Here is a 20,036-nt window from a genome sequence, read left to right as displayed (position 1 = left end):
ATTATGTGGATATATTGAAGCAACATCTCAAGACATCAGTCAGGAAGTTAAAGCTTGGTCGCAAATGGGTCTTCCAAATGGACAATGACCCCAAGCATACTTCCAAAGTTGTGGCAAAATGGCTTATTAAGGACAACAAAGTCAAGGTATTGGAGTGGCCATCACAAAGCCCTGACCTCAATATAGGTGTGTGGGCAGAACTGAAAAAGCGTGTGCGAGCAAGGAGGCCTACAAACCTGACTCAGTTACACCAGCTCTGTCAGGAGGAATGGGCCAAAATTCAACCAACTTTTTGTGGGAAGCTTGTGGAAGGCTAACCGAAACGTTTGACCCAAGTTAAACAATTTAAAGGCAATGCTACCTAATACTAATTGAGTGTATGTAAACTTCTGACCCACTGGGAACGTGATGAAAGAAATAAAAGCTGAAATAAATCATTCTCTCTACTATTATTCTGACATTTCACATTCCTAAAGTAAAGTGCTGATCCTAAATTACCTAAGACAGGGTGTTATTACTAGGATTAAATGTCAGGAACTGAGTTTAAATGTATTTGGCTAAGGTGTATGTAAACTTCCGACTTCAACTGTGTTAGGAGTATTAGAGGCCATAGTCTGCTATAACCGCTGTTCTGTGTTCAATCAACTTAATGATCATTAAACCATTAGTACTGGCAGGAGCTAGGACTTGAAATGGCTCACACGCTGTAAACACACACACACACACACACACACACACACACACACGCTGTAAACACACACAAACACACACACAGACACGTAGTGTCCCGCGGCAGCTCCAGTGACTGATGTTGTGTTATGTGAGGTCTGACGTCCCAACGTGACAACACACTTAGCCAGGGACAACTCTCACTCACTGTAAACACACACACACACACACACACACACACACACACACACACACACACACACACACACATGTCCAAAGTCCTCAGTCATTACCTAACATTGCATTTCTCCAAATGAGCTTTAGTGTACACATAAACACATGCATGTTTACACACCAGGACTGGGGATATTTCAATTAAGGATGCGAATGAATTTTAAAAAAGGTCCCCCCTAGAAATGATGGACAATGTTTAATGAATTAATTGAAATTAAATGCAATTGACCTGACAAACACACACTCACACACTCACACACACACACACACACACACACACAAACACACACACACACAAACACACACACACACACACACACACACACAAATACAAACACACACACACACACACACTCACACACACACACAAAGACACACACAAACACACACACACACAAATACACACACACAAACACACACTCACACACTCACACACTCACACACAAACACACACACTCACACACACACACACACACACAAATACAAACACACACACACACACTCACACACACACACAAAGACACACACAAACACACACACACACAAATACACACACACAAACACACACTCACACACACACACACACACACACACAAATCTGTACTTTGAGAGCCACACTCTCCTTGTAGATTAAATATTTTCTAGCCAATCCCTGTTTACGACACCATAACATCATCATGACACGGTCATCACAGGGACCTGTTACACCTGCAGAGAGACCATCTGACAGGCCCCAGAACAGAGACCTGTTACACCTGCAGAGAGACCATCTGACAGGCCCCAGAACAGAGACCTGTTACACCTGCAGAGAGACCATCTGACAGGCCCCAGAACAGAGACCTGTTACACCTGCAGAGAGACCACCTGACAGGCCCCAGAACAGAGACCTGTTACACCTGCAGAGAGACCGCCTGACAGGCCCCAGAACAGAGACCTGTTTCACCTGCAGAGAGACCATCTGACAGGCCCCAGAACAGAGACCTGTTACACCTGCAGAGAGACCATCTGACAGGCCCCAGAACAGAGACCTGTTACACCTGCAGAGAGACCATCTGACAGGCCCCAGAACAGAGACCTGTTTCACCTGCAGAGAGACCATCTGACAGGCCCCAGAACAGAGACCTGTTACACCTGCAGAGAGACCATCTGACAGGCCCCAGAACAGGAACCTGTTACACCTGCAGAACACTGGGTATAGACAAACACTGATACTAATGGGGGTATAATTCAGAACAGGAACAATACGTTAGACAGACAATCTTCTGATACTGATGGGGGTAGACTACAGACCAGGAAGTCGGGAGGCAGGGGGACTGGTAAATAGCCTCTACTCTTCCCAGCTAGCTATTAGAACAGGAAGTCAGGAGGCAGGGTCATGGTAAATAGCCTCTACTCTTCCCAGCTAGCTATTAGAACAGGAAGTCAGGAGGCAGCATCATGGTAAATAGCCTCTACTCTTCCCAGCTAGCTATTAGAACAGGAAGTCAGGAGGCAGGGCCATGGTAAATAGCCTCTACTCTTCGCAGCTAGCTATTAGAACAGGAAGTCAGGAGGCAGGGTCATGGTAAATAGCCTCTACTCTTCCCAGCTAGCTATTAGAACAGGAAGTCAGGAGGGACTGGTAAATAGCCTCTACTCTTCCCAGCTAGCTGTTAGAACAGGAAGTCAGGAGGCAGGGTCATGGTAAATAGCCTCTACTCTTCCCAGCTAGCTATTAGAACAGGAAGTCAGGAGGCAGGGTCATGGTAAATAGCCTCTACTCTTCCCAGCTAGCTATTAGAACAGGAAGTCAGGAGGCAGGGTCATGGTAAATAGCCTCTACTCTTCCCAGCTAGCTATTAGATCAGGAAGTCAAGAGGCAGGGTCATGGTAAATAGCCTCTACTCTTCCCAGCTAGCTATTAGAACAGGAAGTCAGGAGGCAGGGTCATGGTAAATAGCCTCTACTCTTCTCAGCTAGCTATTAGAACAGGAAGTCAGGAGGCAGGGCCATGGTAAATAGCCTCTACTCTTCCCAGCTAGCTATTAGAACAGGAAGTCAGGAGGCAGGGTCATGGTAAATAGCCTCTACTCTTCCCAGCTAGCTATTAGAACAGGAAGTCAGGAGGGACTGGTAAATAGCCTCTACTCTTCCCAGCTAGCTGTTAGAACAGGAAGTCAGGAGGCAGGGTCATGGTAAATAGCCTCTACTCTTCCCAGCTAGGTATTAGAACAGGAAGTCAGGAGGCAGGGTCATGGTAAATAGCCTCTACTCTTCCCAGCTAGCTATTAGAACAGGAAGTCAGGAGGCAGGGTCATGGTTAATAGCCCCTACTCCTCCCAGCTAGCTATTAGATCAGGAAGTCAGGAGGCAGGGTCATGGTAAATAGCCTCTACTCTTCCCAGCTAGCTGTTAGAACAGGAAGTCAGAAGGCAGGGGGACTGGTAAATAGCCTCTACTCTTCCCAGCTAGCTATTAGAACAGGAAGTCAGGAGGCAGGGTCATGGTAAATAGCCTCTACTCTTCCCAGCTAGCTATTAGAACAGGAAGTCAGGAGACAGGGGGGGCCTGGTAAATAGCCTCTACTCTTCCCAGCTAGCTATTAGAACAGGAAGTCAGGAGGCAGGGTCATGGTTAATAGCCCCTACTCCTCCCAGCTAGCTATTAGAACAGGAAGTCAGGAGACAGGGGGGGCCTGGTAAATAGCCTCTACTCTTCCCAGCTAGCTATTAGAACAGGAAGTCAGGAGGCAGGGGGGGGGGGGGCTGGTAAATTGCCTCTACTCTTCCCAGCTAGCTATTAGATCAGGAAGTCAGGAGGCAGGGTCATGGAAAATAGCCTCTACTCTTCCCAGCTAGCTATTAGAACAGGAAGTCAGGAGGCAGGGTCATGGAAAATAGCCTCTACTCTTCCCAGATAGCTATTAGAACAGGAAGTCAGGAGGCAGGGTCATGGTAAATAGCCTCTACTCTTCCCAGCTAGCTATTAGATCAGGAAGTCAGGAGGGAGGGGGACTGGTAAATAGCCTCTACTCTTCCTGGCTAGCTATTAGAACAGGAAGTCAGGAGGCAGGGTCATGGTAAATAGCCTCTACTCTTCCCAGCTAGCTATTAGAACAGGAAGTCAGGAGACAGGGTCATGGTAAATAGCCTCTACTCTTCCCAGCTAGCTGTTAGAACAGGAAGTCAGAAGGCAGGGGGACTGGTAAATAGCCTCTACTCTTCCCAGCTAGCTATTAGAACAGGAAGTCAGGAGGCAGGGGGGACTGGTAAATAGCCTCTACTCTTCCCAGCTAGCTGTTAGAACAGGAAGTCAGGAGGCAGGGTCATGGTAAATAGCCTCTACTCTTCCCAGCTAGCTATTAGAACAGGAAGTCAGGAGGCAGGGTCATGGTAAATAGCCTCTACTCTTCCCAGCTAGCTGTTAGAACAGGAAGTCAGGAGGCAGGGTCATGGTAAATAGCCTCTACTCTTCCCAGCTAGCTATTAGAACAGGAAGTCAGGAGGCAGGGCCATGGTAAATAGCCTCTACTCTTCCCAGCTAGCTGTTAGAACAGGAAGTCAGGAGGCAGGGTCATGGTAAATAGCCTCTACTCTTCCCAGCTAGCTATTAGAACAGGAAGTCAGGAGGCAGGGTCATGGTAAATAGCCTCTACTCTTCCCAGCTAGCTGTTAGAACAGGAAGTCAGGAGGCAGGGTCATGGTAAATAGCCTCTACTCTTCCCAGCTAGCTGTTAGAACAGGAAGTCAGGAGGCAGGGTCATGGTAAATAGCCTCTACTCTTCTCAGCTAGCTATTAGAACAGGAAGTCAGGATGCAGGGCCATGGTAAATAGCCTCTACTCTTCCCAGCTAGCTGTTAGAACAGGAAGTCAGGAGACAGGGGCGGCTATTTACCAGCATAACCTGCAGACCACTCTACTCTACAGTCTGCATGTTAAAGTGTCCACTAGTGTGTCTGTGTGTGTGTGTGTGTGTGTGTGTGTGTGTGTGTGTGTGTGTGTGTGTGTGTGTGTGATAGATGTTGCCTCTTTTGAGGGCTACTAGAACGAAGCCTGCTGACAGTGAACAACAGAACAACACCACTAGCCAGCTGGTTAGGGCTTAGGGTGCTAGGAGTTAGGATGCATCATGTGAGGGCTTGGGGACTAGGAGTTAGGATGCATCATGTGAGGGCTAGGGGACTAGGAGTTAGGATGCATCATGTGAGGGCTTGGGGACTAGGAGTTAGGATGCATCATGTGAGGGCTTGGGGACTAGGAGTTAGGATGCATCATGTGAGGGCTTGGGGACTAGGAGTTAGGATGCATCATGTGAGGGCTAGGGGACTAGGAGTTAGGATGCATCATGTGAGGGCTAGGGGACTAGGAGTTAGGATGCATCATGTGAGGGCTAGGGGACTAGGAGTTAGGATGCATCATGTGAGGGCTAGGGGACTAGGAGTTAGGATGCATCATGTGAGGGCTTGGGGACTAGGAGTTAGGATGCATCATGTGAGGGCTTGGGGACTAGGAGTTAGGATGCATCATGTGAGGGCTAGGGGACTAGGAGTTAGGATGCATCATGTGAGGGCTAGGGGACTAGGAGTTAGGATGCATCATGTGAGGGCTAGGGGACTAGGAGTTAGGATGCATCATGTGAGGGCTAGGGGACTAGGAGTTAGGATGCATCATGTGAGGGCTTGGGGACTAGGAGTTAGGATGCATCATGTGAGGGCTTGGGGACTAGGAGTTAGGATGCATCATGTGAGGGCTTGGGGACTAGGAGTTAGGATGCATCATGTGAGGGCTAGGGGACTAGGAGTTAGGATGCATCATGTGAGGGCTAGGGGACTAGGAGTTAGGATGCATCATGTGAGGGCTAGGGGACTAGGAGTTAGGATGCATCATGTGAGGGCTAGGGGACTAGGAGTTAGGATGCATCATGTGAGGGCTTGGGGACTAGGAGTTAGGATGCATCATGTGAGGGCTTGGGGACTAGGAGTTAGGATGCATCATGTGAGGGCTAGGGGACTAGGAGTTAGGATGCATCATGTGAGGGCTAGGGGACTAGGAGTTAGGATGCATCATGTGAGGGCTAGGGGACTAGGAGTTAGGATGCATTCTGTCTGTTTGGATGTAGCAGTTAGGTTGCTAACTAGCTAGCGGTGCCTATGCAAGTTACACTTTTGAGAAAACCCTGACCGCTGTTCACTACAAACCCTAAACTCCAGGCCGAACTGACCGCTACAGCTGCATTTTATAACGGGGCTCGGCTGTGCTCTGTATAGGGCCTTAGAAAACATTTTATAGATCCCATTTTGATTTCCTCCTTTTTTTCTCATACCTCGCTAAGAGAGAAAGAGAGAGAGACACAGAGAGAGAGAGAGAAGGGGCGTTTCACAACCGGCTGTAGTTTAGTTGCAGCAGGGAGTAGCGTGTTATGGCGACGCGCCCGGTTCCGTGACACCGGACCAATCAGATCGCGCGAATCCGAAAGTTTACCTTTTATGGCTCGAGCCGGGCATCTAACCGGGAGATAAAAACCACGCGCCCACCGACTACCGGTTCACTTTGAGGCGCCGTCACACGCAGTTCGTGCGGGATTATATCATTTACCCTTGAAACACCCCCCTCCCAAAACCAAAAGGTAAGAATAACCTACATAGCTCTACTATTTAATGGCGTTTGTTTTGGTAACAGACACAAAGTAAACACGTATCTGGTTGCATATTTTAATTCATTTGAATCTGGTTTGTTATATAGTGGAGGACATGAACCACAAGGCTGTTTGTATGATTTTATAGGGTAGACTAAGTTAACATGCTGTTTTTCAGTAATATGCATGGTTGATGAGGTTCACTAAATGTATTTACTAGGTTTGAAACATGACTTTATAGTGGACATCTTGTTTAATTAATTGGGCGGATATGCAGGTGTGACTTGTTAGGTAATCAATAACCGGCTTAACCCCCATACAACAACCACCTACAGTAAATATATATTTATCTTATCATGGTGTTAAACTGATTTGTTTTTTTAGCAGCTGTTGGACCCCCCCTCCCGGGTAAAAGGGGGGTCTCAGGGAGTCTTTGTGTTGAGCTCTGCGGCTGTAGGTTCAGACCTAGTTTATCCTGCGTGTTAACATTAACGTTTTTTAACAACCACTCGACACATATTGTTTTAATATAAGACATTAAACTAACTTTATTTATTGGTATGTGTGTGGTACTTAAAGCCGTAGTTATTATAACCTGAGCGGTTATTCGGGAAACCGGTCCGGTTAGGAGGAAAGGGGGGGACCTCGTCAGCAGTGACCAAGGCGTGGCCAGCAGGAAATGGCCTCTAACCTGGCAGGTTTATTCACAACACTGGACTTGGAAGTTAACTAAATTATGTATTTGTTTTTTAAGTCCCCTCCTTTAGTAGTAAATCAGCATTTGAATGGGAGTTATAGACTTGGGATTTCATATTGAGAAGTGCGTTTTAAATTTTATTAAGAGGTTTATTTTTCATGTCATTAACGCTCATTTTAAAGTCAGAGTTCCACGGTCGTCTTGTGTTTTTGGGGGAGTTTATAAAATGGCGGCCGGGGGGTTGAAATGCTACTTGGTTCAGAGGGGAGTGGTCACATCCGGGTCTTGGTCCAAAAAAATGTTCCTATTCTCTGGTCGTGAACCGCCAAAAGGGCTGCTGAGAATCCCAAAACATGTCCTTATATGGTAATATCGAAAGAACGCAGCGCCACTCTCCTTTGTCTGGAGGGCGCAGTGCGGTTTCCACCTAGCGGTCAGAACGCGTCATTACAACCTGCCAGGAAGGCAGGACGTGTTGCGTCATGTCGTCACAGGGCTCTATGCGGAAGTGTTTCTTAAGGGTGGCGCTGTGCGGAAGTGTTGCGGGTTACGCATTTTTTTTAACCCTCTTCTCTCTTCTCAAACGTCTGTCTTTGTAGCCTTTGTTTGTTTTTTACATGCGGTTTCTTTTGTTTCAGTTCAAAATGGAAGATGAAATCGCCGCACTGGTTGTTGACAACGGATCCGGTATGTGCAAAGCCGGATTCGCCGGAGATGACGCGCCTCGGGCTGTCTTCCCCTCCATCGTCGGGCGTCCCAGGCATCAGGTGAGGAACAAGGGTTTTTTACCCGGAGATGGACCTGTCATTGCTAATGCCCAAATGTAAACAAATCTCATGATGGGCTTTGGGACGTTTTGAACTGTAAAAATTACATATTGTTCTAGTTTGATTTGTCTGTTTAATATTAATTTGAGGCCTAGTGACTAGACTAGAGATGAACCATCCCATAGATCACATCCCTGAGAAGTGGCTACATACAACTAGCCTTATGCACCTCAATGCAGTCAGACTTAATATTGAGGACACTGCTAACTATATACTAACCCCATCCAATCTAGTAGTTGGTATGCTAGCTGTGTCCTAGCTGGCGTCTGTATTTACTAACCCCATCCAATCTAGTAGTTGGTATGCTAGCTGTGTCCTAGCTGGCGTCTGTATTTACTAACCCCATCCAATCTAGTAGTTGGTATGCTAGCCGTGTCCTAGCTGGCGTCTGTATATACTAACCCTGTCCTGTTTTCAGGGAGTGATGGTTGGGATGGGCCAGAAAGACAGCTACGTGGGAGACGAGGCTCAGAGCAAGAGGGGCATCCTGACCCTGAAGTACCCCATTGAGCATGGCATCGTCACCAACTGGGACGACATGGAGAAGATCTGGCATCACACCTTCTACAACGAGCTGAGGGTGGCTCCAGAGGAGCACCCCGTCCTGCTCACAGAGGCCCCCCTCAACCCCAAAGCCAACAGGGAGAAGATGACCCAGGTATGTGGCACTCACCTCAAACCGTTCCTTCTGCTCTTCAGTTCTGCCTTGTCTTTCCTCACGCTCATCTTCCTCTCCTCCAGGCCCTCTCTTCTGAAAGCTGATTTGTCTCCTCTCTCTAGAAGCTCCAGGTCTTTCCTCCTTTCTGTGTTCTGCACCTTGCTGGCCTTAATGATAGAGCTAGAAAAAGCACCTTAATGATGACATTCATTCTAACAATAAGACAGCCCTCTGCTAGCTGAGTTACCTTAGCAACACTAACGCTACAGGGGGTCTATTTCGACCTACACAGCCCAGTGGGGATGACTGCTATGTTTCTGAACGGGTTCTCCACTAACTTTACCCCTCGACTCACTAGCGCATGTTCTTCTGACTCTGTTGCTCTCGAACCTTGACACTCATCCCTCTCTACTGTGTTCCTCATCCCTCTACTGTGGTCCTCCAGCACCTTGACACTCATCATCCTCTCTACTGTGGTTTTATAGCACCTTGACACTCATCCCTCTCTACTGTGGTTTTATAGCACCTTGACACTCATCCCTCTCTACTGTAGTCCTCCAGCACCGTGACTCATCCCTCTCCTCTCGTCTCCAGATCATGTTTGAGACCTTCAACACCCCTGCCATGTACGTGGCCATCCAGGCCGTGTTGTCCCTGTACGCCTCTGGCCGTACCACCGGTATCGTCATGGACTCCGGTGACGGCGTGACCCACACAGTACCCATCTACGAGGGCTACGCTCTGCCCCACGCCATCCTGCGTCTGGATCTGGCCGGCCGCGACCTCACAGACTACCTGATGAAGATCCTGACGGAGCGCGGTTACAGCTTCACCACCACGGCCGAGAGGGAAATCGTACGAGACATCAAGGAGAAGCTGTGCTACGTGGCGCTGGACTTTGAGCAGGAGATGGGCACCGCTGCCTCCTCTTCCTCTCTGGAGAAGAGCTACGAGCTGCCTGACGGACAGGTCATCACCATCGGCAACGAGAGGTTCCGCTGCCCAGAGGCCCTCTTCCAGCCCTCCTTCCTCGGTGAGTTTGAACTAAACACTCAGAACAGTCGCTCGAGGTCAGACGGGTCGTCGGCAGCAGTCTTGTGAGCACCGTAATGACGGCCATTTTGTCTCCTCTCTCTCTCTCCAGGTATGGAGTCTTGCGGTATCCACGAGACCACCTACAACTCCATCATGAAGTGTGACGTGGACATCCGTAAGGACCTGTACGCCAACACAGTGCTGTCCGGAGGAACCACCATGTACCCCGGCATCGCTGACAGGATGCAGAAGGAGATCACCTCTCTGGCCCCCTCCACCATGAAGATCAAGGTTAGAATCACTACAGTCAACTGTCTGTCCCTTTATGAAGGCTACACAAGCACTACCAACTAGGACTAAATACCAGTCATCTAATCGGATGGCCTGGCAACACCAGTACACTGGTTCTCACTACTATTAGGCTTAGCTAACAGTCCCCTATAAAGATACTAATACACAGTTATTACATTAGTTTAACACATTAAAAATCAACTGCTTCAGACCTTCAAAAAGCAACACAATGCATAACTTAGTATCCAGTAGACTGATCTGAAGTCCTGTCCCTTACCTTTAACTCTCTGCTGCCACCGTGTGGTCAGATGTTAGTACTGCAGTCTAGCCCATGTTAATTTAACCCTCTGCTGCCACCGTGTGGTCAGATGTTAGTACTGCAGTCTAACCCATGTTAATTTAACCCCACTGGTCAGATGTTAGTACTGCAGTCTAACCCATGTTAATTTAACCCTCTGCTGCCACCGTGTGGTCAGATCTTGGTACTGTAGTCTTAACCCATGTTAATTTAACCCTCCTCTCTCTCCTCTCCAGATCATCGCCCCCCCAGAGCGTAAATACTCCGTCTGGATCGGAGGCTCCATCTTGGCTTCTCTCTCCACCTTCCAACAGATGTGGATCAGCAAGCAGGAGTACGACGAGTCTGGTCCCTCCATCGTCCACCGTAAATGCTTCTAAACAGACTGTACCCATCCCAAACGACCGACCCAGCCACACCCGACTACCACTTCAGCTCTGCCACCAGACACACCACCCAGAGGGAGAGAGAGGGGGGCCTGTGGAGTGAGCCCAAACCCAGCTTCTCAGTCTCATTGGCATGGCTTCTGTTATTTTGGCGCTTTTTTTGACTCAGGATCTGTGAAAAACAAAAAAAATAAACACAACTGGAACGGTGAAACAGCGGATTAAAGATTTTTAAGAGTTAAAAAAATAAAATAATGTAAAAGGACCCCTGAGATTCTATCATGCAGCTGAGGACTTTAAAAACAACATGTACATTCTGTTTCTTTTTCGAGTCATTCCAATTGTTTTGTTAACTTTTCAGAACAGGTATTTGCCTCTGTGAAGGCTGCCGGCTTCCGGCTCTCTGCCACAGCGTTCTGTAACATGGGGCAGTATGGCTTGTATGTAAATTATGTCACAATGTCTGGGTTTTTTTGTACTTGCAGCCTTAAGTCTTGGTCCTGTTCATTTTTTTTGGTTTTTGTTTATGCAAATGAACCCGAGTGTGACCTCTGCTGGGGGGGGTCAGAGGTGATTAGGGTGCCAGAGGGACCAGTGGGGGGGGGGCCAACTTGTACACTGACTAAACTCCCAATAAAAGTGCACATGTGTTCCGACATCACTTCCTGTCTGACTCCCTTCCTGTACAGTTCACTGTTGTCTGGGTGGGGTGGCAGGAAGCTTCTGGGTCCAGGATTAAGCTGGTTGTAACAGGGGGGGTATAGTGTGGGTTCCAGTCAAATCAACATCCTGGTGCTTTCCTATGGCACATCGACAGAATGTACTCATCTCTCACGGAGCTACCTAAAGATGAACACTAAGTCTCTGGGTAATTGTCAGCTAGCACCAGTTACATCATTAGCAGTTTATTTAACTAGGCAAGACGGGTTAAGAACCAATTCTTATTTTACAATGACGGCCTTGGAACGAAGGGTGGGTTTTAAACTGCCTTGTTCAGGGGCTGTAACACTACTGGCTCGGTGTGGGGATCATTGAATTAGAGCAGTGGGTTTCCATCCTGATCATCAGCTTCTTGGAGAGGAGAGAAATAACAGGGTTGCCAGCTTGATCTCATATTGGCACCTCATTGCCCCTCCAACTCCACCGGGTCCTAAATTAAACCTTTTTAATTCAGTTTTCTGGATTTGGTTTCCCACTCAAATCCAATTCATTTCAATACCTTTAAGGTTTGGGAGATTTCTGTAATTTCCCTTTTGTGACTAGAGGAGTACGGAATGTTCTGGACTGCTGCTCGTTCAATGGGAGAGTTCTGCCAGGTAAGTGTACTTTGCGGTTAACATGAAATTAGAAAGTATGTCTACCCACAGGTTTGGCTTAAACCAATCGTGGTAACCAGGGGTGGAATGATTTTAGCTGTGAGATTTAATGTGAAAAGTGCATGTACTTTTCAGAATAGTTTGTGTCGAGCTGGTAGCTCACGATTAACCTGGAGACTCTTATCAAATGTTTTTACAGCTAAGTACATGCCTGAGTCTGAAGGTGTCCGACTCAACATGGTTCCGCTGGTAGATATGACGGTCGGGTCACGTCCATCTCATATAGCCTGGGTACCAGTACCAAGGTGCTTCAAAGTCCTGAGTCTGAAGACGATATTTTATTGGCAAACAATTCTAAACCTGTTTTCGCGTTGTCACTGGGGGTATTGTGTGTAGATTGATGAGGGAAAAAACCATCTGTAACGTAACGTGGGTAAAGTCGAGGGGTCTGAACTTCCATTAGACACTAAATAAAACGCATTTCTCTCTGTGCTTTTTCTGACCTTGAATTTAAGCATGAGAATAGCATGTTATTCACCCACTATTTGTTTGAGTTGGAGCTAGAATAAGGTATGTTCTTCATACTCTAACCTTGATTTAATTTCCTCATAATTCTACCACGTTACCGACCGAGGAAACCACGAGGAAGGTTTAGCGAACCCTTCCGGTTCCAGGCCGGAAAAGCATTTTTTAAATTTATCAATATATTTTAAAGGCTTCCCGAACCGTTTTTTCTCATTCATACATACATTGATAACCGTACATTTCGGTCTAAATAATTACAAGATCCGAGTATTTTTAAATCTACCAGTTGGTTTTGAAACGGAGACGAATATTCATTGATGTCTTTCTGTCATCGATCTCTATATTGTGAACCCGTTCTCTCTCTCCATGTATTCTAGTGAGTCTGTGCACAAAATATATCATTAAAGGTACACCAGATTTAAAGGGATGGCTTCAACTAAATGTACTTGAAACCCCCATTGAATGAAAACTCCAGGAGAAAATCTGTTGGCCATCAAATTGATTCAGATCGGGCAAGACAGCCGCACCTGCAGAGCGTGTTGATGGACATAATATGCCTAGTCTGAATACCAAACACTGAGAAGTGCGCAGGAAAGGCATACATTCCTATGTCGGGGGAGTTGCGCAAACCTGGATTGTACAATATTTGCACATTATTCTCAAAAAATATATATTTTAAAAATGACGTCAAGCTCTGTCAAATTGGTTGTTGATCATTGCTTAGACAGCCATAGATTGTCAAGCCGATTTAAATCAAAACTAGTAACTAGGCAATTGACAGTAAACCAGTGAGCGCGTACATTTTCGGGGTCCTCCGTGGGAATCGAACAACCCCAGTGTTGCGAGAGCTATGAACCAACTGAGTCACGTCATCACAAACCACTATCACTACTCAATGACTGGGTCGGGCAAGTTAGCTCTCCTGTTGAATCTGACAATTACTCTTAATGGTTGTACAGTCGTCTAAAATAAAACTGTGAAGGACCTCGGCGTTACTCTGGACCCTGATCACTGGCTTCCTGTCAAAGCAAGGGCTTATTTCAAGGTAGTTACTGCTAACCTACAAAGCATTACATGGGCTTGCTCCTACCCATCTCTCTGATTTGGTCCTGCCGTACATACCTACATGTACACTACGGTCACAAGATGCAGGCCTCCTAATTGTCCCTAGAATTTCGAAGCAAACAGCTGGAGGCAGGGCTTTCTCCTATAGAGCTCCATTTATATAGAATGGTCTGCCTACCCATGTCAGAGACGCAAACTCGGTCTCAACCTTCAAGTCTCTACTGAAGACTCGTCTCTTCAGTGGGTCATATGATTGAGTGTAGTCTGGCCCAGGAGTGTGAAGGTGAACGGAAAGGCTCTGGAGCAACGAACCGCCCTTGCTGTCTCTGCCTGGCCGGTTCCCCTCTTTCCACTGGGATTCTCTGCTTCTAACCCTATTACAGGGGCTGAGTCACTGGCTGACTGGGGCTCTTTCATACCGTCCCTGGGAGGGGTGGGTTGAGTCACTGATGTGATCTTCCTGTCTGGGTTGGCGTCCCCCTTGGGTTGTGCCGTGGCGGAGATCTTTGTGGGCTATACTCGGCCTTGTCTCAAGATGGTAAGTTGGTGGTTGAAGATATCTCTCTAGTGGTGTGGGGGCTGTGCTTTGGCAAAGTGGGTGGGGTTATATCCTCCCTGTTTGGCCCTGTCCTGGGGTGTCCTCGGATGGGGCCACAGTGTCTCCTGACCCCTCCTGTCTCAGCCTCCAGTATTTATGCTGCAGTAGTTTATGTGTCCGGGGGCTAGGGTCAGTTTGTTATATCTGGAGTACTTCTCCTGTCCTATCCGGTGTCCTGTGTGAATTTAAGTATGCTCTCTCTAATTCTCTCTTTCTTTCTCTCTCTCTGAGGACCTGAGCACTAGGACCATGCCTCAGGACTACCTGGCATGATGACTCCTTGCTGTCCCCAGTCCACCCCAGTCCACCTGGCCGTGCTGCTGCTCCAGTTTCAACTGTTCTGCCTGTGATTATTATTATTTGACCATGCTGGTCATTTATGAACATTTGAACATCTTGGCCATGTTCTGTTATAATCTCCACCCGGCACAGCCAGAAGAGGACTGGCCACCCCACATAGCCTGGTTCCTCTCTAGGTTTCTTCCTAGGTTCTGGCCTTTCTAGGGAGTTTTTCCTAGCCACCGTGCTTCTACACCTGCATTGCTTGCTGTTTGGGGTTTTAGGCTGGGTTTCTGTACAGCACTTTGAGACATCAGCTGATGTACGAAGGGCTATATAAATACATTTGATTTGATTAATCTCCATGGTGATGAACAGTCAACAGGTACAAACCTTAGATGACCAGCCTACTGTATGTACAATACACTAACCTACACGTACATTAAGTGGTTAGTAAGGAAGGTAAATTAATACACAAAATAAAGTGGTTGTTTTTCCCATGTTATTTGATGAATAAATAAAAATATTTAATTTTTGGATTCTATTAGAGGCAACAACTCTTACAATTCCACCTATTGAATCCTACAAGATACTGTTCATAATTAAACGTAATATATTCAAATATTTCTTAATTAAATTTAACATATTTAAATAGGTCATAATTAATCTTAATATATTTAAATAGGGATTTAATGTGTTCATAATTAAACTTAATATATTGAAATAAACATTTACTTTGTCAATAATTAAAAACTTAATATATTGAAATAAGTATTTAATTTTTTCATAATTAAACTACCATTTTTTTTGAAAAGCAGAGATGAACATTTTCTTTCTTTCTCCCAAGCTAGACTTTTATATATATATATATATATATATATATACTATAACACTACTATATATCGTTCAGCCGATACTAGTAACGCTACAGATTTCACTACAGACTTTTATATATGTATATATATACATACATACACTACTATATACTATATACAGTGGGGCAAAAAAATATTTTGTCAGCCACCAATTGTGCAAGTTCTCCCACTTAAAAAGATGAGAGAAAATCACATTGTAGAATTTTTTAAATGAATTTATTTGCAAATGATGGTGGAAAATAAGTATTTGGTCACCTGTGAAGATCTGTGAAGTTTATTTGGATTTTTACGAATTATCTTTGAAAGACGGTCCTGAAAAAGGGGCGTTTATTTTTTTCCTGAGTTTATATTAATATATTTATTTTAAGGTTTGGTTTAGGTTTAAAACGAAAATCTCAAAAACATTTCATATCATTGGATTGTAACACGCAGCCTTGGACAGCAGAGGCTTCATCAGCCAGTTAGGAAGACACAACACCCTCCATTCCCTGCTCGGTCTCTGACAGTAATGTGCTGTCGGCCAATAGGACGCCTCTGTTCGCTTGAACTCAGCCAATCAGAACGGCCTCTGCTGACACACCCACAGAGAAGATTGTTGGAAGGCAGAGCAGATGGGTGAGACTGAGCTGCACTTCCTAACCTCCTGCCAAATGTACGACCATATTAGAGACACATATTTCCCTCAGAAACACAGATCCACAAACAAACCCAATCTTGATAAACTCCCATATCTACTGGGTGAAATGCCACAGTGTTCCATCACAGCAGTAAGATGTGTGACCTGTTGCCACGAGAAAAGGGCAACCAGTGAAGAACAAACACCATTGTAAATACAACCCATATTTATATTTATTTATTTTCCCTTGTGTACTTTAACCATTTGTACATCATTACAACCCTGTATATATACATAATATGACATTTGTAATGTCTTTATTGTTTTGAAACTTCTGTGAGGGTAATGTTTACTGTACATTTTTATTGTTAATTTCACTTTTGTATATTATCTACCTCACTTGCTTTGGCGACGTTAACATATGTTTCCCATGTCAATAAAGCCCCTTGAATTAAACTGACAGAGGAGAGAGAGAAATTGAAAGGTGTGTGAGTGAGCAAGGAGGGTGTGTGTGTGGTGGGGAGTACCTCTGTGATACGTCAGCTCTCAGGGCAACATGATGCTGAGGTTGGTGTACACACACAGCGGAGGGAGAGTAGTGTGTGTGTGAGTGTGAGTTAGTGTTCAGCATGTAGACCCTAAGAGGAAAACTCTCCTCCATTTTAAAAACAGGAACCAGCTTCATTACTGACACAAAATGGAGTCCAGCTGAACACGGTTTCTCCTTCTGGAGGGGTTCCTCCGGTAACTGGGCCGCTGCTCGGGGACAGGACATTGTTCGGCACAGCACTTGAGGACAAATGTTATTGTAAAAACAAAAGATACTTGAAATACAATAGGATTGATCGGCTAATGATCTAGTAGGTCTGATAAGACAGGAGACGACAATCTAATGATCTAGTAGGTCTGATAAGACAGGAGACGACAATCTAATGATCTAGTAGGTCTGATAAGACAGGAGACATCATTCAGGAGATGACAATCTAATGATCAAGTAGGTCTGGTAAGACAGGAGACATCATTCAGGAGACGACAATCTAATGATCTAGTAGGTCTGGTAAGACAGGAGACATCATTCAGGAGACGACAATCTAATGATCAAGTAGGTCTGGTAAGACAGGAGACATCATTCAGGAGACGACAATCTAATGATCTAGTAGGTCTGGTAAGACAGGAGACATCATTCAGGAGACGACAATCTAATGATCTAGTAGGTCTGGTAAGACAGGAGACATCATTCAGGAGACGACAATCTAATGATCTAGTAGGTCTGGTAAGACAGGAGACATCATTCAGGAGACGACAATCTAATGATCTAGTAGGTCTGGTAAGACAGGAGACGACAATCTAATGATCTAGTAGGTCTGAATAGACAGGAGACATCATTCAGGAGACGACAATCTAATGATCTAGTAGGTCTGAATAGACAGGAGACGACAATCTAATGATCTAGTAGGTCTGATAAGACAGGAGACATCATTCAGGAGACGACAATCTAATGATCTAGTAGGTCTGATAAGACAGGAGACGACAATCTAATGATCTAGTAGGTCTGATAAGACAGGAGACGACAATCTAATGATCTAGTAGGTCTGATAAGACAGGAGACATCATTCAGGAGACGACAATCTAATGATCTAGTAGGTCTGATAAGACAGGAGACATCATTCAGGAGACGACAATCTAATGATCTAGTAGGTCTGATAAGACAGGAGACGACAATCTAATGATCTAGTAGGTCTGATAAGACAGGAGACGACAATCTAATGATCTAGTAGGTCTGATAAGACAGGAGACATCATTCAGGAGACGACAATCTAATGATCTAGTAGGTCTGATAAGACAGGAGACATCATTCAGGAGACGACAATCTAATGATCTAGTAGGTCTGAATAGACAGGAGACATCATTCAGGAGACGACAATCTAATGATCTAGTAGGTCTGATAAGACAGGAGACGACAATCTAATGATCTAGTAGGTCTGATAAGACAGGAGACATCATTCAGGAGACGACAATCTAATGATCTAGTAGGTCTGATAAGACAGGAGACATCATTCAGGAGACGACAATCTAATGATCTAGTAGGTCTGGTAAGACAGGAGACATCATTCAGGAGACGACAATCTAATGATCTAGTAGGTCTGAATAGACAGGAGACATCATTCAGGAGACGACAATCTAATGATCTAGTAGGTCTGGTAAGACAGGAGACATCATTCAGGAGACGACAATCTAATGATCTAGTAGGTCTGAATAGACAGGAGACATCATTCAGGAGACGACAATCTAATGATCTAGTAGGTCTGAATAGACAGGAGACATCATTCAGGAGACGACAATCTAATGATCTAGTAGGTCTGGTAAGACAGGAGACATCATTCAGGAGACGACAATCTAATGATCTAGTAGGTCTGAATAGACAGGAGACATCATTCAGGAGACGACAATCTAATGATCTAGTAGGTCTGATAAGACAGGAGACATCATTCAGGAGACGACAATCTAATGATCTAGTAGGTCTGATAAGACAGGAGACATCATTCAGGAGACGACAATCTAATGATCTAGTAGGTCTGGTAAGACAGGAGACATCATTCAGGAGACGACAATCTAATGATCTAGTAGGTCTGATAAGACAGGAGACATCATTCAGGAGACGACAATCTAATGATCTAGTAGGTCTGGTAAGACAGGAGACATCATTCAGGAGACGACAATCTAATGATCTAGTAGGTCTGAATAGACAGGAGACATCATTCAGGAGACGACAATCTAATGATCTAGTAGGTCTGGTAAGACAGGAGACGACAATCTAATGATCTAGTAGGTCTGATAAGACAGGAGACATCATTCAGGAGACGACAATCTAATGATCTAGTAGGTCTGGTAAGACAGGAGACATCATTCAGGAGACGACAATCTAATGATCTAGTAGGTCTGATAAGACAGGAGACATCATTCAGGAGACGACAATCTAATGATCTAGTAGGTCTGGTAAGACAGGAGACATCATTCAGGAGACGACAATCTAATGATCTAGTAGGTCTGGTAAGACAGGAGACATCATTCAGGAGACGACAATCTATTGATCTAGTAGGTCTGGTAAGACAGGAGACATCATTCAGGAGACGACAATCTAATGATCTAGTAGGTCTGGTAAGACAGGAGACATCATTCAGGAGACGACAATCTAATGATCTAGTAGGTCTGATAAGACAGGAGACATCATTCAGGAGACGACAATCTAATGATCTAGTAGGTCTGATAAGACAGGAGACATCATTCAGGAGACGACAATCTAATGATCTAGTAGGTCTGGTAAGACAGGAGACATCATTCAGGAGACGACAATCTAATGATCTAGTAGGTCTGAATAGACAGGAGACATCATTCAGGAGACGACAATCTAATGATCTAGTAGGTCTGATAAGACAGGAGACATCATTCAGGAGACGACAATCTAATGATCTAGTAGGTCTGGTAAGACAGGAGACATCATTCAGGAGACGACAATCTAATGATCTAGTAGGTCTGAATAGACAGGAGACATCATTCAGGAGACGACAATCTAATGATCTAGTAGGTCTGATAAGACAGGAGACATCATTCAGGAGACGACAATCTAATGATCTAGTAGGTCTGGTAAGACAGGAGACATCATTCAGGAGACGACAATCTAATGATCTAGTAGGTCTGATAAGACAGGAGACATCATTCAGGAGACGACAATCTAATGATCTAGTAGGTCTGGTAAGACAGGAGACATCATTCAGGAGACGACAATCGATAGATGTATCTCTTTATTGATCAACTATAAAATATTGATCTACTAAATGGATATCGGGAGAAACACTGATTAAGTTGATTGCTTCAGTAAAAAAAGAAACAAACCCTTTTCACTCCTCCTCCTCCTCCCTCCACCTCCCCTCTTCCTCCTCCACTCCTCCTCCTCCTCCTCCTCCTCCTCCACTCCTCCTCCTCCTCCTCCCTCCCCCTCCTCCACTCCTCCTCCCTCCCCCACTCCTCCTCCTCCTCCATCTCTCCCCCTCG

The 20,036-nt window shown here is 45.4% G+C and overlaps 1 protein-coding gene across 1 annotated transcript; it reads left to right on the top strand.

Annotated features, from left to right (window-relative positions):
* Positions 1–6,448: 6,448 nt before the first annotated feature.
* Positions 6,449–11,370, top strand: actb (actin beta). Its single transcript, NM_001124235.1, is given in 6 exon segments — positions 6,449–6,508; positions 7,853–7,981; positions 8,460–8,699; positions 9,294–9,732; positions 9,844–10,025; positions 10,560–11,370. Coding segments are annotated over 5 exon segments (1,128 nt in total). The 5' UTR covers positions 6,449–6,508; positions 7,853–7,858; the 3' UTR covers positions 10,704–11,370.
* Positions 11,371–20,036: the final 8,666 nt, after the last annotated feature.

This window comes from Oncorhynchus mykiss, unplaced genomic scaffold, assembly GCF_013265735.2.
Source record: "Oncorhynchus mykiss isolate Arlee unplaced genomic scaffold, USDA_OmykA_1.1 un_scaffold_130, whole genome shotgun sequence".
NCBI lineage: Eukaryota > Metazoa > Chordata > Actinopteri > Salmoniformes > Salmonidae > Oncorhynchus > Oncorhynchus mykiss.
This window is presented reverse-complemented; position numbering and strand designations above follow the sequence as displayed.